Below are 26,976 nucleotides of genomic sequence, written 5' to 3'. Positions count from 1 at the left end.
CCCACATTTTCCTCCATATTTTCAATCTCATTTTCTTCTTCCAGGTTTCATCTTCCTACTTTTGTTCCAAGTTCACCACCACCATTCCAGGAGCTCCCACCTCCCACCATAAACCCAGTCCACATTTGCCTCCGAACTCTCATCTCACTCCTCCTACCTCTCAATGGAAACCTCCATTACTTCTTCTCCCTCCATTGGTAAAGAAGAAGTCTTTGACCCAATATATGAGAGCAATGTGCATTTTGATTGGGGATTAGAAGGCTGTGCAATGTAAATGGAAGTTGACAAGGAAGATGTAGCCATGGATGCTGTAGTTTCAGAGTCGAAATCACAACAACAAGTAACTCATCACTCCTCCATTTTTAACCTGGTTCTGTCCCGACATAGTCAGATTCTAAAACTTGAAATTATGCCAAAATTTCAAACTCTCGAGTTTGAAAATTGATGACAATATCATATTTTAAAACTCAAAATTCTGACAAAATTTCAAATTCTAGAGTTTGAAAATTGTAGACAATAATTAGTCCTCCATTTTTAAACTGGTTCTAGCCCGACATTGTCAGATTATAAAACTTGAAAACTCTATAGTTTGAAACTTATCATTCTTCCATATTGTCTAGAGTTTGCAAACTCTAGAGTTTGAAACCTATACACAATATCATATTCTAAAACTTGAAATTATAACAAAATTTCAAACTCTTGAGTTCAAAACTTGCTGACAATATCATATTCTAAAACTTAAAATGCTGCCAAAATTTCAAACTCTAGAATTCGAATATGACGACATGCGAGAAAAGGGGGATGGGGAGAGTTAAAAGGGATAACCCAGGTAGTTTTGAAAGTTCTTGATTATTTGTTGGATTATATGTAGCAAATTCTTATAACATTTTGTGACTTTATTTAGTAAACGTTACATGTAGTAAATTTACAGTTGCATTTATAAACTCCCATTATCATTTTGAGCTCTCATTTTCCAATCTTGGCTCTTGTAAATTTCAGATGAATTCGAAAGACAACTTTAGACGTAATAGCGATTAGACGTCGCGACCACTAGTGACCATGGATTTGCAAACCAGCAGCAGGAAAACGCATTCCCATTCGTTCATACAACCAATTTATATGCCACCACTACACCGCCAACGGGCATCCCGATTCATACTATTAAACTTTTCTCTTTTCCTTCTTCTTCTTCTTCCTCAACTTCCAAAAACATGGCTTCTTTAACAGGCATCACTGCCCATATCCTCTCTCCACTTACCAAACCCACCACAGAATCAAAGAATCCCAATTCATTTTGCATCACTCTTTCGCTCCCTTCTTCCCGAATCTTGTCCAAATCAAACCCATCTCTGAATTCAGTTCTTTCCACCAAAAAGAGGCCCAATTGGGCTGTTAACTCGGTCGCGGAGGACAGGGAGGTGGTTACTGCGGAGGCCAGGGTTTTAAAGGATAAAGAAGAAGAACCCAATGTTGGGATTGGACAGGAATTGGAGGGAGAGAACCGTATGCCTAGTTTTGGGTCTGAAGATTATGATAAGTTTGTGGGTAGGGGAATTAATGCTGCTATTGTTCTGGGTTTTGGTACTATTGCTATCACCAAGTTGCTCACCATTGATCATGATTATTGGCAAGTAAGTTGACCCAAATTCTTAGATGAGGTTTTCTATATGGTTATGGTGAAGTATCACTTCTTGTTACATAAGATTGGGCCCTTTTCCATTATGATGACTCAAATTTGTCAACTTTCTTGAGTGAAAATCACAAGTCTACTCTTGAATATTGATATTTGTCTGCTTATCTGAATTTTTGTTTTCGTTTTCGTTTTTGTAAATATCTTGTCATTCAAACGGAAGTAAATCTGCTACAAGACTACTGGGAGGATACTCCACTTGGAAAACGGAATGGAACACGGATTTTTAGGCATAAAAAATCAACAGAGCTAAAACAAGTAACACTGGAAGAGCGAAGAGGACAACATTCAAGAGGAGCTTTAACAATGGAATGCTCCACTGGTTCCCAAGAACTCAGCTTTAATCTGATATTGCTTTCGATTTGGCATCCCCGAAAATATGTTTAATCACTGGCTGCCCCAATTCTCGTTAACAGTCAAAGACTAGTCCCCAGGCTGCACCATACTTCGTAAATAGTAGTGCTCATTGCTCAATCACTGAAGTGTTAATTCACTTAACCCAAAACCTGTAACCTTTTCAGATACTGCCCACAGGTGCCTCAGCATGGTGGCTTTTCCTTTAGAGATATAAATCCCAGACCACCCACCCTAGTTAGGGGCACACACATATGTTCCCATTCCACCTTTGCTTTAATGGTATACAGTCCTCAGCTTTTGGACTAGATGAAACTGAAGGAACCCGAAGATGCTTCCATGGCAGCTTGCATTTGGGAATGTTTAAAATCTGACTCAATGCAGCTTTGGTTAGATCATCCTAATCCACCCCAGCAAACAACACAAGATTTTTTTTCAGTCTTTGTTCGGCTGAAATGTGAAAGGTCTTCTTTAGTGCCTCATTTATGAGCTGAAGGAACTCGTAATCAGCCTGGATCATTTGCAGATGCTCTCTGAGACAACTTCAAAGCTTTGCATTTTGGGTGGTGTGAAAACCCTCCCTGCTCAATCTTTTTCTGAATAAGTTTAGCAAAACCTCCAAAACAAGCAAAAAGAGGGAGGGAGAAATGAGAGTACCCTGCCTTAGCCATCTTTCACCTTGGAAGTAGCCTTCTAACTCAGAACTAAGGGCAATAGAAAAGTTAGTCGAGAGAGACCTCAATTGATTGGGACTTAAGGCTCGGTATGGTTTTTTTAGAAAATTCAATAGGCTCAAATTTATTTATTTATTTGATCGGGAGGATCAAATTTAGTTTTCCTATTCATTTTTTGTTGGGCTAAGATCATAATAGTTACATAGTTGGGATACTAAATTAAGACACCTCGCTTGTTTTCATATGTATTTTTCAGGGATGGACCCTCTATGAGGTACTGAGATATGCACCTGAACACAATTGGGTTGCCTATGAAGAAGCTCTTAAATCAAACCCGGTATTAGCGAAAATGGTGATTAGTGGAGTTGTCTACTCAATAGGAGATTGGATTGCTCAAGTACGTGTTTCCAATGATAATTCTTAACGGTTATTATACACCTCAAGTTGTTTTTATCTTGATCCTTAGTCACATGCTACTGAATTTGCAGTGTTATGAAGGGAAACCGCTTTTTGAATTTGATCGGACACGTATGTTTAGATCAGGCCTTGTTGGGTTCTTGCTTCATGGGTTCCTTTCTCATTATTATTACCAGTTCTGCGAGGTGATCATTGTAGACTTTTACTAGTTCATAATTTGTTCCTTCCAACTAATTTCTTGAAGGTTGCTGTAATGGCTGAAATCGTTACTTTTGCTTTCAGGCTCTTATCCCTTTTGATGATTGGTGGGTAGTCCCTGCAAAAGTGGCATTTGACCAAACTGCATGGGCAGCACTTTGGAACAGCATCTATTTCGTTGTTTTGGGTTTCTTGCGTCTGGAGTCCCCAGAAAATACTTTTAACGAACTGAAGGCAACCTTTTGGCCAATGTTGACTGTAAGAATCCCTTCGCGTTTTTGCATCTGCGCAATTTTGGGTGCTTCCAAGTCATTCTTGATGACTAGCATGTTTACCATATGCATTAGTGATTAGTTTGTGAAGCTTTCTGGTTAAAACACGTACTTTTCAGAATTGGGCCTGCTCTAAGATGTGTCTTTAATTTGAAACCTAAGGAATGCGTTTAGTTCGATTTAGAAAAACCGCTTGCTCCTTTGCGTATGCAACTGGTCACTATGTGTTCTCTTAGTAATGTGAATCAAGATGAATTTAATTGTCCAAACATCAAGGACTTTGTTCTTCTAGTTTGAAATTTGAACTGGGCCGCAGTGCACTATCTTTACTTATTTTTAATGAACTAGACCAACTTGGGTGCTACAATAGTTAGATCAAAAAAGTATGTCAGATATTTGGCGGAGTTTGTCAAATTAGGAGTCAAGAAACTCAGCAGAATGTGTCAACAAAAATTCTACACACTGGTAGGAGTAGAAATTTTCAAGGGACTTGAGCTTGTCCTATGTTTGTTTTTGGTTTGGCCTTTGATGAGGCTGAGGTGTGGGAGGGTATGCCATTGGTTGTTTTGTACTTGTTCTCTTTGTTTGGTAATATAACTTGGAATCCCTCCCAAAAAAAATAGAAAAATAAACAAAATAATTAAAAAAGAAGAAAAACTCAGTGGAACATGACAGTTGTTTGGTCTGATTGTTATTGCAATAGTCCTGGGTGTGAGGAGTAAACTGACCCATTTTTGGTGCATGCTTGGGAAGTTTGCTATCAGTTTGGAAGTCTCCAAATACAAGTTATTATCGATGTCGCTCAATTTTTTTTTAATGGGAATATGTCACTCTAAACTTCTGAAGGGGTATTCCTCCCGAAGATTTAAAATCTATCAATACATCAACAGAACTGGGTCCGAATCATTTGAAAATATAGCAGCAGTTCCGTGGTTTTTTAGATCATGAAAAATCAGTTGAAGGTGTATTCCTCCTGGCTATTTGTACATGAATAATTAAGACTGGGTTCCGAATGATTTGATATGTCTAACAGCAGTTCCATGGTTGTAGTTTATCATTAGATTCTAGACAAAAAGCGATTTCAAGTAAAAAAATGTTTAGCAAGTCTATAATCTGTTATTGTGATGCGAAAAACTTATTTCATTGTAATTTGCTTGACAGGCAGGATGGAAGCTATGGCCTTTTGCTCATTTGATTACCTATGGCGTGGTCCCCATAGAGCAAAGGCTTCTTTGGGTGGACTGCGTGGAGCTCATCTGGGTTACCATACTATCCACGTGAGTTGTTTATCAACCAGTTATAATTTGTTGAAATGACAGGACAATAAGAATTGAAGTAGTGTATAGCAATTTGCAGTTTCTCGAAGATATTTTAGTTCTTTTTGTCGAAGTTGCAGAATCATGCAGGTTCCATACATGACTGCATAACTGTAGATCACATTTGTCCAGTTGATGGATTGCAGTATGCTTTTAACATAATGGCTTATACAACGTGTAAATTCCCGGTTCTCGTGTTGAAATGTGGTGACTGTTTGGTTATCTCTTCTGCCATTTGACAAGGTGTAAGATACTATCAATCGAGATGACCAACAGTTGTTAGTCTGAGTAGTGTCAGCTGCCGCCGGGTAGCACTGAAATTTCTGCGGGGAATTCAATGAAAATTTCTGTGGTGAGTAATACTGAAAATTTCTTTTGCAGTTATTCAAACGAGAAAGCTGACATTCGAATATCAGAAGCATCAATGGAAGCAAAGTCCGGTTCACCAAGCAATTCCCACAAGGTATGATGAAACTGAAGTGCTGCTGTGGGGTCTCGTAGCCTCGGGAATCAGGATGTCTTAGGATAGCCCTACCTGTACCCAAACGCATAGAGACCAATGCAAATGCATTCAGTGGGCTGTATAGTAATGAATGATGTCCTAATCCGCGTGAGAAATGGATTTTAATTAGGGCTTCGTTTTGCGGACCCTTTTTTTAGCCTCTCAAAAGAGTGTATTCTGACCTAACCTTTCATAGTTTTATTATGTGGTTGCATCTTGAATAACCGAGATGCTTTCGTGTGATTAATGGTTTGCAGGAGTGATTGTGTAAATGACTTGAAAGTACATACAATTGAACCATGTGTAAGTTTTATGGTGAAATAGCAGTTGGAAGAGGGTTACCGAAATCATCATTTCCGTTGTTTCAAGACGGAGATATGCTTGTACGAAGAACGTGCTCATAATTGGCGATCTTTGTCTACCGGGCTGCTGTAGGTTATGGACGCTAAACCACTTTTAATCTAATACCATTGACTATTTATCTTTTTCTTTCCTTTTTTTGTATTTGTATTTTGATTGTCGGGATAGGAGGGGAAGCTAAAATGTATTGTAAGAAGAAGCTTGTGATAGTACAACAATACCGTGTGTAATTCTTTTTTTGTGTTAGCATTTGTTCTTGAGTTGAGATACATATGAGACATACCAATTCCTCTTTCATGTTTACTAGATGTTCAGGCTCGTCTAAATGATCCCTAGCTACTGCTTTCCGAGTTATAGATGGCCAAATCTGCACTCGTATTTGCAGCTTCTTTTTCAGCCTTTATTCTTTCTGGTTATTCAAATAGAACTGTCTGTCAGACTCACCAAAAGTTATCGAGTTTTCTGCACTGAAATGGGTAATTTCTTTTGAATTTCCTAGTCCCGGTATGGATGGTCTGCTTTTGACCGGGGAAGGGGATTAGTTGACATATGAATTGATTTATGACTCTACTATGCTGAGTATTTTTTTGCTCAGAGGGTGTCCGGGAAGTCATCTCATATTCTCATCATGGTAATCAAGTGCCTACAACGTCATTTTGTTATGTACCTCTTGAAGAGAGATGCTAAGTTTGTCCGGGCACAGCACTGCGAGCAAGCACTTCTTTAGATGAAGAAGGATTCCCATAACTTCTTATACCAGACCAACCTGCTAAAATGCAAATAGCGATAAGAAATAACGCCAATATCACGAATAATAAAGAGATACCGTCTATACCGCCCACTACCAACCTCTTATGTCGGGATATTCGGGTTGCCAACTAGCACCCGCTTCACTTCTGACAATATATTCTACACAGCGGAAGCAGCAATGCAGATAATACAATACCCTCTATTTAAAGAATGCATGCTCGATTTTGCTATTGGACGAAAACACGATCAAGAGTGTATTTGTTTTTAGATTGCTTCTCCTGTTTTCTGGGTGATCAAAGTATGTAATAATTCCACCTAAAAAAAATTCATTTGATTACTTGTGTATAATTTCTGGAGTGTTATGATGAGGATAACGAATAATAAGTTGATGCAAAAATTAAAGGAAATCAGAAAAAAAAAAGAAATGCGATAACGCGGGACCAATATGGATCCAAGTCACATAATGTGCGTGCGTGAGCAAGGGCATGAGAGTGAAAGCGTCTTTAAAAAGCACAACAAATTACTAAAATTTGCACGCAAAGAGCGATGATTGAAAGCGCGCGAGCTCATAATGAGAATGGAGAGCAGGAGCGGAAGATCTTACACAAATAATAGTAAGACCAAAGACTTGATCCTCTTTTGAGCCCTCACAAGCTATGCACGTGATTTCTTAACCGTAACAATGCGCGCTGGCACGGTACAACTGTACAGAACGACCGCCCTTGTGCTTCGAGGAGAGAGAGAGAGAGAGAGAGAGAGAGAGAACGGGATCGTCTGCTCTTGAAACCCTAGATTGTGATTCCGAAAATTCAATAACATTCGTACGGAAATGGCGAAGCTTGAACCTCTGGAGGAAACCGTTCCGAGGCAGCAGCAGCAGCAGCAGAAGAAGAAGCCGAAGAATGTGATGAGGAACCATGGTTCGACCAAGTTCTTCGTGCTCCTAGACTACCTCTTCCTGCTCATATTCTTCGGTTTCCTCTGCTTCATCGTCTTCAAGATGGTCGGCATCTGATATTTTTTTTAGGTGATTTTCCGCCCTCTTCTTGCTTCTGCTTTGATTTTTGTTCATTGTTATGATCATTTGCATAATGTGGTTTTGTAGAAATGTATATTCGAGCACTTTGTGGCTTTAATCGACATTATATGAAGGGTTATGCTTGAGTATCTGTTATTGTACGTGATAAGAATCAAATGAGCCCTAAAACATGCAAAGGAGGAGAGTTCGTATGCCTTTTATTGTGGTGGATCCCATTAATTGGTTGACATGGTTTGTAAGGCTGATTTTTTTTGTCTAAATTAATTCGTCCTAAATACAGTTATTATTTTAGTTTTCGTGATTTTTTGTTTAGAAATATGTGGGTTGTTGATCTGAATTAGGGGACCTCTCCTGAGCTCCTGGTTCAACAGCTGAGTTCGCCTAGCCCTTCGCCTAATCTACACAGGGAACGCACGACTAAATGTGTCAATTTGGCCAACCACCGGAATGACCCTCTGACGAGCAAGTCAGAAGACGGAGGAAGATAAGGAAAGTACTAGGGTTTTTTGGGGTGGAGAAGAGTGAGTACCTCATTAGGGTTCCTTCCTTTACTTTATATAGAGTGATTTGCATTGCTCTTAAAGTTCGAACACGTGCCTGACACGCTTTGGTAACCACCTCGGCTGATGTCACCCCTGACGTCATGGATAAGGCAGCTATCAATTATGAGCACCAGCTCTCACCCATGCGCGTCCATGGTTATCTTGCTCCATAACCGCTTCAGGTGACGTCATACCCGCCACTCTGGATAAGGTGGTTACAAGCATGTGGGCTAACTGGCATGAAAAGGGTGGCCGAGCCCCTGTGGCCAAACCGAGGAGGGTCAGTTTGTATTCGGGTTAAGTTGATAGCCTTCAGCTCCTAACTCGAGCATTGTCGTTGCTGAACAATACTGCCAAGCCTATAAGTCCAGTTAGAGGCTCATTCGTACCAGACAGATTTTAGGGGCTGAACCTGGTCTTCTGCCGAGCGTAGTGACCGTGACCGAACCGTCACATTCAGCCCACTACAAAATAGAAGTTCAAAAAGAACATGCTTCGAAGCCATAGAAAACACTTGATGGAAATGCATTTAGGTATGAAATATGGCTCTACAACTGAGAAGCGGGATTCATGTAGCTGAATGATTTTGCTTGGGTTGAGTTGTGTATGTCTTTGAGCTCCATCAAATGCTGATAGAGAAAGCATCGTGTCCGGCCAAGGAGAGATTACCTTGATAGCAACTGCGTCAGCTGTAGTTAATGGCAATCCTTTTGTACATAGAGGAGATACTTCTTGCATTGGTATCTTCATCTTTTATTCTCCTCAAGTTGGGGAAATACCCTACCTGTTTGACGTAGGACAGATTTAGAACCCTTAGCGTATTGCTGCCTACAATTGGAATCGTGGTGGTTTGGGTGGGGAAATAAGAATATTGCTTGAATAAGTGTGCAAAGTAGAAGAAATGAGAGAATAGAAGAAGTTGAGAGAGAAAGAGAGATAGAGGTGCTTCACCCTTGCAAGGGTTAGGCGATTTTTGCATGGAAGGACCGCAGCCCAAACCCCTATTACAAAGGCCTTAACCTTGTAAAACTCAATTCATTAATCAACTCTATTCCAAATGAAAGATTACATCTCAATTTATAATCCATGGGAAAGACTCTTCGAATTCCTAGAACTCTAAATGAAATGAACCTAATTAATGAATACATTGAAAAAAATGTGTGAATGAACCTAGATATAAATGCATACATTGAACCTACTAACATGTGTTTAATGCATCTGGATGATTATTAATGCAAACACTAAATACATGATGACCCTTTTAACTACCAATGAATATTAAAGCAAACACTAAATTCATGATGACCCTTTAACTACCAAACTACCATAGATGACCCTTGAACTACCAACTACCAAGGACACTTATTTTTGGACCAAAAAGCCTTCTTGATGCTCGTGCTATCCTTAGCCTTTGGTCTAGGCTTCCAAAACCTATGAAACTTGTCTAACCACTCCATGGCTGTGTCATCACTTTTGATTTCATCTTCCAGTGACTTCTTGGTTGCATGACAATTTGCATGTCATTTTGCACTTGTTTTGGTTAGTAGATGGGAAACTATTTTCTGGTTCAGATTTCTAGATTCGCCCAAGTTAGTAACTTCGATGTTGAAGCCTGTTGGGTGAATCATTATTATTTATCTTCTAGGATATTGTTGGGGAATTTCTTTTGAGCATGATTTTGCCGAGAAAAGCTAGATATCCTTTGCTGTATTTTTAGTAATGATTATTGAAAATGGGTTCCCGTTTTCAGAGCACCAATTGAACTCACTATAGTCGTCGCCATTGCCATTTTAAGTATTGCATAATACGGGATCAATGGGCCTAATATGTTCCTGAGTAGTAGAAGAAGTTATATTCCTTTGTTTTGAATGATTTAAAGGTTTTTTTTTTTTTTTTTAAAACTACATACATGCCTTTCCCATTGCAGATTTGTGGTATGAAAATTCTGCAACCGTTTCCTGTCTCTGTGTTTTGCTGAAAACTAAATAAACTATAGAACATTGTGTAGGAGAAACTATAAATCTATGCTTTTGAAATGTGGCTCTATCAATGTCCTTGTTGTTTCATGCTGGGATGTCGGAGAAACGAGCAGCCGCGTCAACAACTGCACACATAGCCAACCTTTCTTCATTGGCTCTGTCGCGAAGTTCTGTGCGTGCCTCTACAAAATGATCAAGCTGCTCATATACCGCAATCTCTTCTTGCATTGTTGGAGGCACCACACCGTCTTTGGGATTCCACAAATTCAAGCCCTCAACCGTGGCAAGTAAGGAAATATCAAGGTGTTTGAGTGCATTTATGAAAATGTGCTCATTATGAGGATAACTCGGATTACCTCTCCAACCCATATTGTTTTTCAGAAAAGTAACAGCTCTGACGTCATTCTCATCTGCCATCTGAATGGCTGCCTGGACGTACAAAAGCTCCATCACAGCATAGAGAGAAATCCTTGCTTCTCTGGTAGGAGCAAACGATCCAATTGATTATCCATTGCGTCCGAGAAATTTACAAGGGGTTGGTGAACCCGGGCTTGTTATGGCGCAGACATTCTGGATTCTCGATGTTCGGTGTTCCTCGGTTCGGTTGTGTTAGATAGAGAGAGTTGTAGGCTGTGGTGATAGTCAATTGGGTTTGGAGTTTGATAACCTAAGGCAGTCTAGGGTATTTTAGTTGGTTCTGAAATCAAACACACTATAGGTTTGATAAACTCCCAAACCCAATCGACTATCACCACAGCGGCACAGCCTACAACTCTCTCTATCTAACACAACTGAGCTGAGGAACACCAAACGCTGGGAGTCCAGAATGTCTGTGCCATATCAAGCCCGTATTGATCAGCTCATTGTAAATTTCCCAAATGCAATGGATAGTCTTAGTGGATCATTTGCTCCTACCAGAGAAGCAAGGATTACTCTCTATGCTGCGATGGAGCCTTTATACGTTTAGGTAGCCATTCCGATGGCAGAGAAAATGACGTCAGAGCTGTCGCTTTTCTGGAAAAAATATGGGTTGGAGAGGTAATCTAAGTTGCACGTTTTCATAAATGCACTCGGGCACGGTTGAGGGCTTGAATTTGTGGAATCCTGAAAACGGTGTGGCATCCCCAACAATGCAAGAAGAGATAGTGGTATACGAGCAGCTTGCTTATTTTGTAGAGGTGCTCTCGGAACTTCACGGCAGAGTCAATGAAGAAAGGTTGGCTATGGGAGCGGTTGTTGATGCGGCTGCTTGTTTCTCCGACATCCCTGTTATCCCAGTATGCAACAAGAAGGACTTGCATCTGCTGCTACGTTGGTTAGGGAGTCCAGTTGGCCCATAAAACTAATGTACCCCACGGTTTTGCTAGCACATGCACAACCATTGGCTCAACTCCGAGCTTTAGCGGCACTATCTAATCTAGAGATATAGTTTGTGGGCCAGTGGGGCCCATTTTCAAGCCGTTAGCCATAGAACATGGTAGTGAAATAGGGTGCACAAATTGTGATCGAGTAATAGTGCTGGATTTGTAGATTATGAAATAGCATACACTGTTTTGAGCATGGTTTGACTGAGAAAAGCTACATATTCTTTGCTGTGTTTTTAGTTATGTTCATTGAAAATGGGTTCCAGAGCACCAATTGCACTCACTTTACTGGTCACCAGTGTGATTTAAGTACTGCATGATACACAATCAATGGGGTGATATGTTCCCGAGTAGTTGAAGAAGTTATATACGGTTATTTTTAATGAAGGTTTTTTAAACTATATAGAGACATGTCACATTGCATATCTAGGTGTTTTAGAAATTCTGTAACCATTTCCTGTCTTAGTCGTTTGCTGAAACATAATTAAGAATTTTGTGTTGGGGAAACAATAAATTTGTGTTTTTTAACATGGAGAAATAGTTTTGCTTTTCTGATTACTCTTGTGTACTTTTCATGTGCTTCGGTTGTTGCACTGTGTCTTGGACCAGGTCCACCTCCCCTTACCACCGCCACTCAAAAGAGAAAGCGTGTGAAGATAGTTGTGTTATGATTGTTAGCTTGATCTGACAAATTTTGTTGAAGCTTATAAAAAGATATAAACGTACTGCAGATAGGGGTATTATAAGTGTAAACTTTCTTCGGAATAGCAATGATAAGAGAGTTTTGGGTGGTATTGGCAGACAGATTGGCCTTGTGTTTTTGTTTTGCAATCTCTTTAGTAAAAAGAGATTATTTGTGTAATAACTCCGATTTTTAGTAAATAAAAATTTCGTTAAATATTGAATTTCTTTAATTAATTCTTGGATTGCTTTATAAATTCCGTTTTACTTTCTAATAGTCCGTCATAATTAATTTCATTCTTCGTAAAAATTGAATTACTACGCATCGGGCTATCTAGCCATTTTCTAAAGACAAGTGGGCTTATATATACACTTGTATATTTACTTGGTGACCAAAAAAAAAAAATTTATAAAATTACATTTCTTGGCTAGAAATCCTACTTGGCAAGTCTAGTTAAATTCCAAACCCTAGTTGGGCCTTTTTAACCCTAGAATATGTAATCACTTCTCTTCCAAGTGTAGTCTTTTCAAGAATTATGCCATATCTCTCATTATCATCATTTTTTTAGTCTTCCATGCATTAGTCAAATAAGCCATATGCACACATCACTTGACAAGTCGAAACCAAATCCCATCATTTCTTCCTAAAGTACTAACAATGATGACTTGGATTACTTGTTGACCTTTCCAAATAAGACTAGTCAATCCAAAAGCCCATGATTGTACTCTTGTCCTCTTCCTAGCAAATGATTTTGTAATGCCCCTAATTTTGGAAACGTTAAATAAACATTTTTATTGAAAACCTAAATAGAGTCTGGCTCATTATTACAGCAAATTGCTCCTCTCAATTGATCAAACAGGTCATCAATCCTTGGCAACGGATACCGGTTCTTGATTGTAACCTGATTTAGCTTTCTGTAGTCGATGCAGAGCCGCAAGGTTCCTTATTTCTTTTTCACAAATAGTGCTGGTGCTCCCCAGGGTGACGTACTTGGTTTGATAAATCCTTTGTCCAACAGTTCATGCAATTGTGTCTTGAGCTCCCTTAGCTTTGCAAGGGCCATCCGGTACGGCGCCATAGAAATCGGTGCGGTTCCGGGTTGGAGTTCTATGTGAAGTCTAACTCTCTCTTGGGGATAAGCCAGGAAGTTCTTCAGGGAAAACATCCGCATACTCGCAAACGATGTGTGGTAATCCCAATTCCATCTTGTCGGCTTATTCCATTTGGAGACTAGCTAGCCATCCCAACAGTTGATTCTGCCACTTTGATCTTCTCGTCGTCGAATTTGTCGTCTGTCTATCCCCCTTAAATCGGAAACGAGTCCCATCAGGAGTATAAGCCGTTACCATCTTCTAATGGCAGTCTATGACAGCTCGATGTGCTGATAGCCAGTCCATCCCCAGGATTATGTCGAAATCTGCCATGTCAATCACTCTAAGGTCGCAGGTCAGGCTCATGTTGGCTACTTCTAGTTCGCATCCTCTACACACTAGACTAACAGCTATACTCCCCCCCAACGGTGTTGCTACTTTCATACTCGTACTTAGGGGTTCTGTTTCTAGTGCTAGTGCAGTTACGCAGGCAGTAGATATAGATGAGTGTGATGCTCTAGAGTCAAACAAAGCTTGTATGCAGGAACTGAATAACAGTAGCGTACCTTGATCTTAGACGGATCCAACTTTGTCTCCTCGGTCTGCAGAGCGAAGATACGCGCTCCTGTAGCTTGCTGGGTCCCCATAGGCTGCTTCCCATTTCCCTTGTTCTGCCCAATCTGCTGTTGCGACGGGCCCCTAGAGTTCTGCTTCACAAAACCAGTCTGTTGATTCCTTTAACTCCCAAAGTTTCCATTCCCCTCCCTCTGAGGTTGTGGGCATTGGCGGTTGTAGTGGCCATAGTCTGACAGTTGTAACACTTAACTGTCGACAGGTCCTGACCGCCCCTCTGTTGTTCGCCTCGACCAGATGCAGCATCCCTTTCGGCCTGGTTGTGTTGAGGCTGTCTATAGGTTTTGGTAGGATAGGGTCTGTGGTTACTATTGTTGCTAGTTTGGTTGGTTCGGATGGGTCCACCAGAATTGCCCGCAACTTTCTTCCATCGGGCCTTGAAGTCCATTTCTTCTCTCTCCAGACGGAGAGCACATTGCACCACTGCAGCATACGTGGTGAAGTTATGAGCTACCACAGCCCTCCTTGCGGTGGTCAGGCCCCACTCCGGGCCTTGGCATCCTCGGTTGGTATGCAATTGAGTGCATAACGCGACAGCTCCTCGAACTTAGCCGCATACTGGGTGATAGTCATCGTCCCCTGCTTCAGACTCATGAACTCCTGCTCCCCAGCTTTAGTGGTGTCGGGAACTATTTGTCCAGAAAAAGGCTCTCGAACTGGGCAAGGGTCATAGTAGCCACAATGTGGGTTGCTTCCATTGGGTCTCACCAGTAACGGGCTTCTCCTTTTAGCTGGTAAGTGGCCAGAGCCACACAATCTCCGTCTTGGGTGATTCCCAGGGTTCCAAGGATAACTTTGACTTCTTTCAGCCATGTTTCTGCCACGACAGGGTCAGTGTCACCATGAAAGGTTGGCGGTCAGCATTTACAGAACTCGTTCATGGCTTGGGTTCGGGTCATAGGTCCGTTGTTGTGGTTTTGGGTTTGACGGTTGGCATTCAGGGCGGCCATGAAAGCTTGCATGATTTGGGTTAGGTCCGGGTTTCCGTTGTTTGCGTTAGAGGGTTCACTGTTATCATGGCCTAATCCGTTGCTTGTGTTCACCATCTACGAGTAAAAATCGAAGGGGATTCAGTCTACTTGCTAAACAAATTTTCTTTTGCAAAGGGGTATACTTTCTAATAGATTGAAAGCAACTTATAAAGTAGTATGTAACAGTACTCTTATCTAATAAAACAAGCTTTTCATAGATGAGCAAAAGATACAACAGAGGCATAGAGTTCTACTACAATGACAAGAGATGAGCAGGAACACAAGGTGAAATTCTCCTAATACAAGCCACGACGAAATGGTCATACATAACTCTACTACATGGTCCTTTTTGCCTTAGTGTACCACAAGTGCAAACCACAGACTATCAGGGCCTTATTCTAACACTGCTACTACTCTACTGTCGGGGTGGAATGAGTTCATAGAACTCTCTCAACTGCTCCATCCACTCCCTCTCCCTTTCTTCGAGCCGACGCTCTCCCCTCCGGCGAAATTGCTTGGCTAGCTCCGTTAAAGTTAGAAGGGGCAGCTCCTCAAGCGGCTCAGAGCCAAAGTACGGTAAGTCTTGAGTGTCAACATCCATGTCCTGGACTTCATTGGTAAGAGGTGTCATCACGACTAGGTCGTATAACTGGTAGCAAGTCTCAGGGTCGCGGATACCTAGGCGAGACATGGTGGTAAAGCTCTCAGGTGCCAGCAGGGCCTTGTCGTACAACAGGTCCGCTACGGTGGTCAGGGCAATTGAGGTACAGCTAGCCATAACTATAATAAAGAAAATTATATATTAGACTTAACAGTGTAGGGTGTAGACCGTACACGAACAGTAGGCAGGCACAAGAATAAAAATTCAAGTGTGCACTTGAACAGTGATCATGTACTAAAAGAAGCATATAAGAACAAGTAGCAAATGAAATAACCAATCTTTTATTACTAAACAGAAACGAGTACAGCATAGATAGTCCTACTAGTCAAAGCTTTCTACTGCATCCCTACTTCATCAAAGCCTAACCATCACTAAGCTTTTCTTAACCAATCTAGAAGATGTCCGAATATCGGATCACAAACATGCCTATGTCAGTCTCGTATGGTGGTGGAGGAATATCACCCGAGTCCGGGAGTATATCCATAACCTCCGGCTCCTATTCAGCCACCTCAGGTTCCATCTCCTCCTCAGGCTCTATCTCCCAGTCCTCCGGTCCAATCTGAGGCACATTCTCCTCAGGATCCTCCTCCTCCATTGGTTCCTCCTCGGGATCCCCTTTCAGCTCCTCGGGTTCTTCTTCGGCTCTTTTAACCACAAACTCCGCATCGGTTGGGGGTGCTATCTGAACTAGGACGGGTGCCGCTTCGTCTCCATCCTCCTTATCCTCGGGAAGCGGAATGACACCATGCTCTTGGTAGAGGATATCCCTATTTCCCCTATGTTTTCCCCTATGCTCACGACTTCTACCAAGAACATGGTGCCATTCCGCTTCCTGAGGAGGAGGATGGAGACGTAGCGGCACCCGTCCTAGTTCAGATAGCACCCCCAGTCGATGCAGAGTTTTTGGTTGAGGGAGCCGAAGTGGACCTCGAGGAGGACCCCGAGGAGGAACCAATGGAAGAGGAGGATTTTGAGGAGAATGTGCCTCAGATCGGACCGGAGGACTGGGAGATAGAGCCTGAGGAGGAGATGGAACCTGAGGTGGCTGAGCAGGAGCTGAAGGTTATGGATATACTCCCTGACTCCGGTGATGTTCCACCACCACCATATGAGACGGACATAGGCATGTTTGTGATCCGATATTCGGACATCTTCTATACTGGTTAGGAAAAGCTTAGCGATGGTTAGGCTTTGATATAGTAGGGATGCAGTAGGAAGCTTTGACTAGTAGGACTATCTATGCTGTACTCGTTTCCATTTAGTGATAAAAGATTGGTTATTTCAGTTGCTTCTTGTTCTTACATGCTTCTTTTAGTACATGATCACTGTTCACGTGCACACTTGTAATTTTATCCTTGTGCCTGCCTACTGTTCGTGTACGATCTACACCCTACACTGTTAAGTCAATATATAATTTTCTTTATTATAGATATAGATAGCCGTACCTCTACTGCCCTGACCACTATAGCGGACCTGTTGTACGACAAGGCCTTGCTGGCACCTGAGAGCTTTATCCCCGTGCCTCACCTAGGCATCCGCGACCCTGAGACTGGCTACCAGCTATACGACCTAGTCGTGATGAGACCTTTTACCAGTGAAGTCCAGCACATGGATGTTGACATTAAGGACTTGCCGTACTTTGGCTTTGAGTCGCTTGAGGAGTTGCCCGTTCTAACCTCAACAGAGCTAGCCGAGCAATTTCGCTGGAGGGGAGAGCATTGGCTCGAAGAAAGGGAGAGGGAGTGGATGGAGCAGTTGAGAGAGTTCTACGGACTCATTCCACCCTGACAGTAGAGTAGTAGCAGTGTTAGAATAAGGCCCTTATAGTCTGTAGTTTGCACTTGTGGTACACTAAGGCAAAAAGGACCATGTAGTGGCTTGTATTAGGAGAATTTCACCTTGTGTTCCTGCTCATCTTTTGTCATTGTAGTAGAACTCTATACCTCTGTTGTATCTTTTGCTCATCTATGAAAAGCTTGTTTTATTAGATAAGAGTACTATTACATACTACTTCGTAAGTTGCTTTCAATTTATTAGAAAGTATACCCCTTTGCAAAAGAAAATTTGATTAGCAAGTAAACTGAATCCCCTTCGATTTTTACTCGTAGATGGTGAACACACGCAACGGATTAGGCCATGATAACAGTGGACCCTCTAACGCAAACAACGGAAACCCGGACTTGACCCAAATCATGCAAGCTTTCATAGCCGCTTGAATGCCAACCGTCAAACCCAAAACCACAACGGACCTATGCCTTGAACCCAAGCCATGAACGAGTTCTGTAAACGCCGACCGCCAACCTTTCATGGTGATACTGACCTTGTCGTGGTAGGAACATGGCTGAAAGAAGTCAAAGTTATCCTTATAATCTTGGGAATCTGTAGAGACCCGTATTTTATTTCCATAATTCTTTATGTTTTATGAAGGCATGAGTTGTAATATAAAATGGAGAATGAGTTCGGATGTCGAATGTGCTAGAATTTAGAAGTTCGGGATGCAAGTGTAATATGCATGGGTGTATTAGTGAAGGTGTGTGTAGGGGATAATTTTCCCCCACCTATATTTCTTTTCTTTTCCGGGCCAGACACAACACACACCCACGCCACTCTCTCATCTCTCCCACGGCTTCTCTCTCTCTCTCTCTCTCTCATCAAATTTCTTCCCCAAATCTCAAATTAACCAAGGGATCTTGGAGTATTCTTCCCCTAGAGTCGAGTTCTAGCCTTTGATCGCGTTGGAAAGCTCGGAGGGGGTGTTTTCGGGAGAGGTTTTGCCTGGAGATTCTTGGGGTTTTAATTTCAACCTTCGAGGTAGCGATCTCCTGCCTTCTTTACATGTCTAAGTGTTAGTTTGATGTACGGGAATCAAGTTTGATCATTTATTTTGAGTCTTGAACAAATCTGTTATATGCTGAAAATTTCGTGGGTTTTGGAAATTTGTCTTTTGGGAGCCCTTCTGCTAGGAATCAATTTTTGGTGTCTTCATATCAGTTAAAGTACGTTTCAATACGAAGATTTCGGTACCAAAATCATGCAAAACCGATAATCACACAATTAGTTATGGATTTTTGAATACTGGCTGTTTGCTGGATGCGCGAATCTGTGCGTGGCTGTCTTCTTTTAACTTTCTGGGCATGACGAACATTTTGGGTGGCTTTGGGTCTTTTACAGGAGGTGCATATTTAAGTTAAGAAGAGATTGGCGTTGGAATCAATTAATTTGGTTAAGTATACAATTTTTGGTGAATTTCTAAAGCTGGGTTGGTTGATAGGTGCGAAAATGGTTGCGAAACTGTTTTTCCTTTGATTGTTGGGTTAATCTCCTCTCGTTTTTGAACCTGGGATTTTTACTGATCGTAGGGCTTGTAGTTGTGCAACTTTTGGCGTTGGTTTCAATATTTTTGGGTTTAAGATGAAAGGGAGTATGATTTATTTGGATTGAATTGAACTTAAACACTTTTAGGGTATTGTATTGAGCATAAATAGAATCATTGAGTATTGTCTAAACATGTTTCCATTTGATTGAATGTTCTAGGAAGTTCGAGTCGTCACGTGGATCGAGGTGAGTGATTAATACCCAAAACACATGGTTTGTTACAAGCTTTACGCTTCAATGATGTTTTATAATTTGATATGAACTCCATGGAATATCAATGGAAGGTGGACATGTTTTATATCTATTAATGGCATCCTCCCACGTCCCAGCTTGCTAGGGGACACGTGCTAAAAGGCTAGCAAGACATGGCTATCAAATCGGATAACGAAAGACGTCTTAACTTATCCACTACCGGGGACGCCTGGTAGACATGAAATGAATAGAGGATGTGCATTACTATGCTATGTTGCTATGAAATGTGATTCGATTTTAAATGGTTTTATCATTGTCCATGGAAAGCATGTGAATTGCGTATTAATTATTCATACGAGCTTTGGCTTATGTATTTTCTTTTCCACCTTTCAGGAAGCGACGCGTAGTGTGGCAGAGTGTTTACTTTTGAGATGTGCTGTATATTTGGAAAAGGAAGTTATGCTTCATGGTCACTTAGCTTTGTGTATGATTTGTTTAGTTTGTAAATTTGTAGGTAAGCACAGCTCTGAGAGGTTTATCCTTTTGGTTTGTTAACCTATGTAAGACTTTGGTTTGTTATCAATAAAAGTTAACTTTTGCTTCCACTGTTATGTTTAGCCCCTTTTGATTATCGTTTGCTTAGATGATATTTGATTTGTGATTTGGCTTTAGTGAGAAATCACTGGCATTTGTCATGATTAAGACCTCAAGGGGCGGGTCAGGGTCGTGACAGAATCACCCAAGACGGAGATTGTGTGGCTCTGGCCACTTACCAGCTGAAAGGAGAGGCCTGTTATTGGTGGGACGATGATTGTCACCCAGTATGCGGCTAAGTTCGAGGAGCTGTCGCGTTATGCACTCAATTGCATACCATCCGAGGATGCCAAGGCCCGGAGATTCGAATGGGGCCTGGCCATCGCTAGGAGGGATGTTGTAGGTCAGAACTTCACCACGTATGGTGCAATGTGCTCTCCGTCTGGAGAGAGAAGAAATGGACTTCAAGGCCCGATGGAAGAAAGTCGCGGGCAATTCTGGTGGACCCATCCGAACCAACAACAGTAACCGTGGACCCTATCCTGCCAAAACCTATAGCCAGCCTCAGCACAACCAGGCCGAAAGGGATGTTGCATCTGGTCGAGGCAAACAATAGAGGGGCAGTTAGGACCTGGCGACAGTTAAGTGTTCCAACTGTAAGACTTTGGGCCACTACAGCCGTGAATGCCCACAACCTCAGAGGGAGGGGAATGAGAACTTTGGGAGTCAGAGGAATTAACAGACTGGTTTTGTGAAGCAGAACTCTAGGGGCCCATCGCAGCAGCAGAATGGGCAGAACAAGGGAAATGAGAAGCAGCCTATGGGGACCCAGCAGGCTACAAGAGGGCGTACCTTCGCTCTGCAGACCGAGGAGACAGAGTCGGATCCGTCTATGATCCAAGGTACGCTACTGTTATTCAGTACTTGCGTACAAGCTTTGTTTGACTCTGGAGTATCACACTCATTTATATCTACTACCTGCGTAACTGCACTAGCACTAGAAACAGAACCCCTAAGTACGAGTATGAAAGTAGCATCACCGTTGGGGGGGAGTATAGCTGTTAGTCTAATGTGTAGAGGATGCGAACTAGAAGTAGCCAACCTTAGAGTGATCGACATGGCGAATTTCGACATAATCCTGGGGATGGACTGGCTATCAGCACATCGAGTTGTCATAGATTGCCATTAGAAGATGGTAACGGCTTATACCCGTGATGGGACTCGTTTCTGATTTAAGGGGATAGACAGACGACGAGAAGATCAAAGTGGCAAAATCAACTGTTGGGATGGCTAGCTAGTCTCCAAATGGAAGAAGCCAACAGGATGGAATTGAGATTACCACACATCGTTTGCGAGTACGCTGATGTTTTCCCTGAGAACTTCCTGGCTTATCCCCCAGAGAGAGATAGACTTTACCATAGAACTCCAACTCGGAACCGCACCGATTTCTATGTAGGGCTGTAAATGAATTGAGCCATTCGCGAACTGTTCGAGGCTCGGTTCGGCAAGAGCTCATTCGAGTTCGATTCGTCTGCTAAACGAACTGAACCTGTTACTCAATTCTAGGCTCGTTCTGTAAATGAGCCGAACCTGAGCCTAACGGTATTCGGCTCGGTCAGGTTCGCGTACCTATACTTAATTAATAAATCAATAGGGGTCTATTTGTAGATGTAAAATTTTTTAAGGTTGTATATATAATTCAATACTTTATTTCTCCCAAATTCTATACGATCAATGAGAGAGTTTGGGTTCGCTTGAGTTTAATGAGCTGAGCTGAACCAAACCTGAGTCTTGACGAGCTCAATTCGAGCTTAGATTCGGCTCGGCTTGATTCATTTGAGTTTAACGAGACTTGCGCCAAGATGTTCAAGTTTGAATCGAACCCGAGCTGAACTCGAGCCAGACTAGTATCTTAATGAACCCAACCGAGCCGAACCCGAGCCTTGAAAAATTTTAACGAGCCGAACTCGAGCCAAGTTGTTCAAGCTCGAATCAAACTCGAGCCGAACTCATACCTTAACGAACCCAAGCCGAACTTAACAGGGTTCGGCTTGATTCGGTTCGTTTACAGCCCTATTTCTATGGCGCCATACTGGATGGCCCCTGCCAAGCTAAGGGAGCTCAAGACCCAATTGCATGAACTGTTGGATAAAGGATTTATCAGACCAAGTACGTCACCCTGGGGAGCACCGGCACTATTTGTGAAAAAGAAAGAAGGAATCTTACGGCTCTGCATCGACTACAGAAAGCTGAATCAGGTTACAATCAAGAACCAGTATTCGTTGCCAAGGATCGATGACCTGCTTGATCTATTGAGAGGAGTAACTTGCTTCTCGAAAATCGATCTCCGTTGAGGCTATCATCAACTAAGGATCCAGGACGAAGATATTGCCAAGACAACCTTCTGCACCAGATATGTGGACACTACAAGTTTGTAGTGATGCCGTTCGGACTAACCAATGCTCCAGCGGTATTCATTTGTCTCATGAACAAGATCTTTCAGCCCTACTTGGACAAATTTGTAGTGGTGTTCATTGACGACATCTTGAATTACTCCGCCAGTAAGGAGGAGCACGAGGGACACCTTCGGATAGTACTATAAGTTCTCCGAGATAGCCAACTCTATGCCAAAGCAAGTAAATGCGAGTTTTGGTTAGAAGTGGTTAAATTCTTGGGGCATGTGGTATCCAAGGACAGAATCGCGGTGGATGACAGGAAGGTCGAAGCAGTGCTGAACTGGAAGCGACCAACCTTAGTGTTTGAAATCAGAAGATTCCTTCAAGACTTCTCAACCCTTGCCAAGCCAATGACGAGACTAACTCAGAAAGGAGTGAAGCCGGATTGGAACGAAGCCTGTGAGAAATCCTTTAAGGAGCTAAAAAAGAGGCTGACCAGTGCACCGATACTTATCATTCCCGAGCGGGGTGTAGGTTATACAGTCTACTACGATGCGTCAAGGGATGGTTTGGGATGCGTGCTAATGCAGAATGGAAAAGTTGTAGCCTATGGATCTTGACAACTTCGACCGCACGAGAAGAATTACCCCACTCATGACTTAGAATTGGCTGCAGTAGTATTCGTTCTCAAGTCCTGGCGTTACTATCTGTGGGGTTCACCGACCACAAGAGCCTCAAGTATCTGTTCACACCGAAGGAGCTAAACCTAAGACAACGTTGATGGATGAAGTATTTGGAGGACTACAAGTTTACAATGTCTTATCATCCCGGTAAAGCCAACGTGGTGGTTGACTCTCTTATCCAAAAAGACGGCACAAAAAGTCAAGACTGCCACCAATGAGTGGGAAATGGTGGATACCCTCAACGAATTCAACTTGCGACCATCGTCAGGGAATGAGAACGCACGTCTGTATGCTCTTGTTGCTGAACAAGCACTCCACTGAGAGATCCTACTAGCACAGACCATTGAGCAAGATTGCGAGTTCATACAATCTCGAATCTGAGAGGGGAAGGCACTACCTGGATGGACGATCGAGAATGATAATAGCCTGAGGTTCAAGGGAAAGGTGTTTGAACCTAACAATGGAACTCTTCGAGAAGCCGTACTCCGAGAAGCTCACCATTCATTCAAACTTTGCAGTTCACCTTGGCGGTACAAAGATGATCTGCGAAGGACATATTGGTGGGAAGGAATGAAGAAGGAGGTGGCCCAGTTTGTGTCTACTTGTCTAGTGTGTCAGCAAGTCAAGGCTAAACACCAGAAACCTGGAGGAGATCTTCAACCATTACCGATTCCGACCTGGAAGTGGGAGCATATTTCGATGGATTTTGTGACTGGACTGCCAAGATCCGCCAAGTCAAACACTGTTATTTGGATAGTTGTGGATCGACTCACCAAGTCGGCGCATTTTCTACCAGTCAAGATGACAGAGAACATAGAGAATGTGAGCCTGCTGTATATTCGAGAGATTGTGCGCCTACATAGAGTACCTGTTTCAATAGTATTAGACAGGGACCCACGTTTTGTGTCACATTTCTGGAAGGGACTACAGAAGCCAATGGGTACATATGTAAGGCTTAGTACGGCCTTCCACCCACAGGCAGATGGACAAACGGAGAGGACAATACAGACGCTGGAAGACATGTTGAGAGCTTGTGCCTTGGATTTTTTCGAAAACTGGGAGCAGCACTTGATGTTGGTGGAGTTCGCTTACAACAACAGCTACCAGGCAAGTATCGAGATGGCACCCTACGAGGCCTTATACGGATGACCTAGTCGATCGCCAGTCTGCTAGACAAACGCCGGAGAAACAAGATTGATTGGACCCGAAATAGTGAGGGATACCACAAAAAAGATAAAGACCATCAGACAAAGGATCCAGACCGCTCAGAGTCAACATAAAAGTTATGCTAATAAGAGGAGCTGACCTCTATCCTTTGAAGTAGGAGACCATGTGTTCTTGAAGATCAAACTAAAGAAAGGAGTTATCAGATTCGGGAAGAAGGGGAAGCTGTCTCTATGCTACATCGGACCTTTTGACATTTTGGAAAAGATCGGAAAGGTTGCGTATCGTCTAGCACTGTCGCCTTAGCTAGATAGAGCACATAACGTGTTCCACGTTTCAATGCTCCGCAAGTATCTCGCATTGCCCACACATGTCCTAAATTGGAATGACATCACCTTGGACGAAGATGTAACGTACGAAGAGGAACCAATAGAGATTCATGACTGAAGTGAGAAGGTCATCCGAAACAAGATGATCAAGCTGGTAGGAGTTCTGTGGGAGCACCGTGGAGTTGAGGAAACCACATGGGAGAGAGAAGAAACCATGAAAGTAAATTACCCACACCTGTTCCAATCCTAGCGTCTACTAAATTTCGAGGACAAAATTGTTTAAGGGGGATAGGTTGTAATAACTCCGATTTTTAGTAAATAAAAATTTCGTTAATTATTTGAATTTCTTTAATTAATTCTTTGATTGCTTTATAAATTCCATTTTACTTTCTAATAGTCCATCATAATTAATTTCATTCTTCGTAGAAATTGATTTACTACGCATCGGGCTATCTAGCCATTTTCTAAAGACATGTGGGCTTATATATACACTTGTATATTTAAAGAATTATGCCACATCTCTCATCATCATCATTTTTTTAACCCTAGAATATGTAATCGCTTCTCTTCCAAGTGTAGTCTTTTCAAGAATTATGCCACATCTCTCATCATCATCATTTTTTTTAGTCTTCCATGCATTAGTCAAATAAGCCACATGCACACATCACTTGACAAGTCGAAACCAAATCCCATCATTTCTTCCTAAAATACTAACAATGATGACGTGGATTACTTGATCTTTCCAAATAAGACTAGTCAATCCAAAAGCCCATGATTGTACTTTTGTCCTCTTCCTAACAAATGATTTCCTCAAACAAAGTCTAGTGTTATCCTTGAAAGACTACTTTTTTTTTTTTTGATTGAGGTCAAGTAGGTAACTTCACCTACCAACTCACCTAGGCAAGAAAGACTACTTTGAGTAGTCATTTTCACCTTGTTGATCAAGTAAACTAGTTCTAGGGTAATCATGGCCTAATTTAGACTTGACTACTCATAAAACCCCTCATGATGGCCTAAGTTTGAAGTGACAAAAGAGAGGAGTATGGGCCTTGCTTGTTGTAGTTTTGAGCAAAATCTAGTGTCTTGAAATTCTAAGTGCTCTTTGAATGCTCTTAGCTTATCCTTGAAGATCTAAGCCTTGTTCTTGAGTTCTTCAAGAAACTCATCCAAAGCCGCCACCAAATCACCACTCGACCACCCTCTCGACCCAAAAAGTAGTTAGGAAAGTTCACATTTTTGTTTCTAGGAAAAGAAAGTCCATTTCTGTTCCTTTCGAAGCAATCTGGCAAACCGTTATTCTGGCCGTCCGACGAACCGACCACCTTTTGATCCTAGCAAGCCTCCTAGTTCAAGATCAAGTTAGTTTCTAGAGAAAAAGAAAGTCTCTTCTTTTCTCTTTCGAAGCTACCGTAAGCGGTCACTCCGTTCAATAGCTACATTCACCATCCATAAGCCGATCACCTTCTTTTCCGTAGCCATACCATCCGCCAAGAAGAATGATAGAATATTTCTACTCACTTTCTCTAGTAAAAATTTTAGTTATTATTATTATTATTTTTTTTTTTGTGTTTAAAAATGCATGTTAGTTAAAGTACTAAAAATAGCTTGCAAACTTGTTTTACTAAAATTTTGAAATGAAATATGATCATATTGAATATTTCAACTATTATTCCGGAAAATATATGTGGTTTTGAACTTCCCAAAAAGGAAGAAAGAACGGATTTTTAATATATAAGAAATAATAGTTTGATTGGTAGCATGGTTACTTAGATTTTATTTGAAAGGGGTTATGGGCATGTATACATGTTTTTAGTTCTTAATTTACTTATCTTGATGTTGTGTTATGTGCATATCTTGTTGAATTTATAGACTCGTCGATGGATTAAGCATCGAAAACACCATAGAGTTGGATTATCTTGTTGTTTTAATTATTCTAGTTTGGTTTCAAGATTACGATCAATGATGCATGTTTACAAGACATCGTATATAGTGTTCCTATGTGGAAAGTCCGACTGTGGAGTCTTTGCATGAAAACGAGACACGGAAATCGAGAAAGTCTAGAAACATGAAATTTAGGGTACTAGTAATGAAAAGGCATGTTTTTCAAGGATGGAAACGTTTTTGCGACTGCAATGAGGTCGGACTTGGTAGCCCATTGTGTGTGTGTGGGTTGCCAATGGGGCCGGACTTGGTAGTCTCATTAGAGGTGTGACTTGGTTATTCGTGGATAGGAGCCAATGTGATTGTGTGCCAATGGGAGCCCAGAACAGTGGAACCATTGTGAGGATACTCGGGAGCCTGGGACAGTGACACCGAGGTTGGGTGTGTAAATGATTTTGGAAATGTTGATTTGGAAAATGAAAAGTGAAATCGTTAGGAGAAACTCTGATTACACGGACACTGATGCCAGTTGAATAGTGAATGTGCATGTGTTATTGTTAATCTCTTAATTGGAAGTTGTTGAATGCACTTGTGTTATTGACATGTTATCGCGGATTAATTACCTGCTATAGTATGTTGCTACTATGTGCTGTTATTAGAAATTAAGGGTTAGCGGGTATGGGATTATCCTACTGAGCTTTTGTAGCTCACGGTGTTACTGTTGTAACCTTAATATATTATACTGGGGGCGATGCTGGTATAATGTGTCAGACTTTGTAGATGAGCAGGGCGAGCTCTACACCTTGGAGGCTTTCAAAGCCGAGGAGTTGGCTAGGATGGAGGAGCAGGCGGAGTAGTAGATAGGAACCCTAGTTTCCCTCCGTTTGTTGAATAAATGTACTCTTGTGAGAATTATGCTGTAATAAT

At 41.8% G+C, this 26,976-nt stretch overlaps 1 protein-coding gene and 2 long non-coding RNA genes across 3 annotated transcripts; all 3 read left to right on the top strand.

The window, feature by feature from the left end:
• Positions 1–1,020: 1,020 nt before the first annotated feature.
• LOC131329018 (uncharacterized) lies at positions 1,021–6,109 on the top strand. The gene is made up of 7 exons (XM_058362042.1): positions 1,021–1,631; positions 2,975–3,115; positions 3,207–3,320; positions 3,418–3,591; positions 4,767–4,882; positions 5,303–5,384; positions 5,681–6,109. The coding sequence occupies exons 1-7, from the start codon at positions 1,212–1,214 to the stop codon at positions 5,684–5,686; spliced, it is 1,053 nt and encodes a 350-aa protein (XP_058218025.1). The 5' UTR covers positions 1,021–1,211; the 3' UTR covers positions 5,687–6,109.
• Positions 6,110–7,149: 1,040 nt separating this feature from the next.
• Positions 7,150–7,700, top strand: LOC131329017 (uncharacterized). The gene is made up of 2 exons (XR_009200595.1): positions 7,150–7,560; positions 7,639–7,700. It is a non-coding gene; the product is annotated as an uncharacterized LOC131329017 (long non-coding RNA).
• Positions 7,701–18,086: 10,386 nt separating this feature from the next.
• LOC131329016 (uncharacterized) lies at positions 18,087–19,665 on the top strand. The gene is made up of 2 exons (XR_009200594.1): positions 18,087–18,306; positions 19,030–19,665. It is a non-coding gene; the product is annotated as an uncharacterized LOC131329016 (long non-coding RNA).
• Positions 19,666–26,976: the final 7,311 nt, after the last annotated feature.

Source organism: Rhododendron vialii, chromosome 6a (genome assembly GCF_030253575.1).
Source record: "Rhododendron vialii isolate Sample 1 chromosome 6a, ASM3025357v1".
Classification (NCBI taxonomy): Eukaryota; Viridiplantae; Streptophyta; class Magnoliopsida; order Ericales; family Ericaceae; genus Rhododendron; species Rhododendron vialii.
Note: the sequence above shows the minus strand (reverse complement) of the source record. Positions and strands in the feature narration are given on the sequence as shown.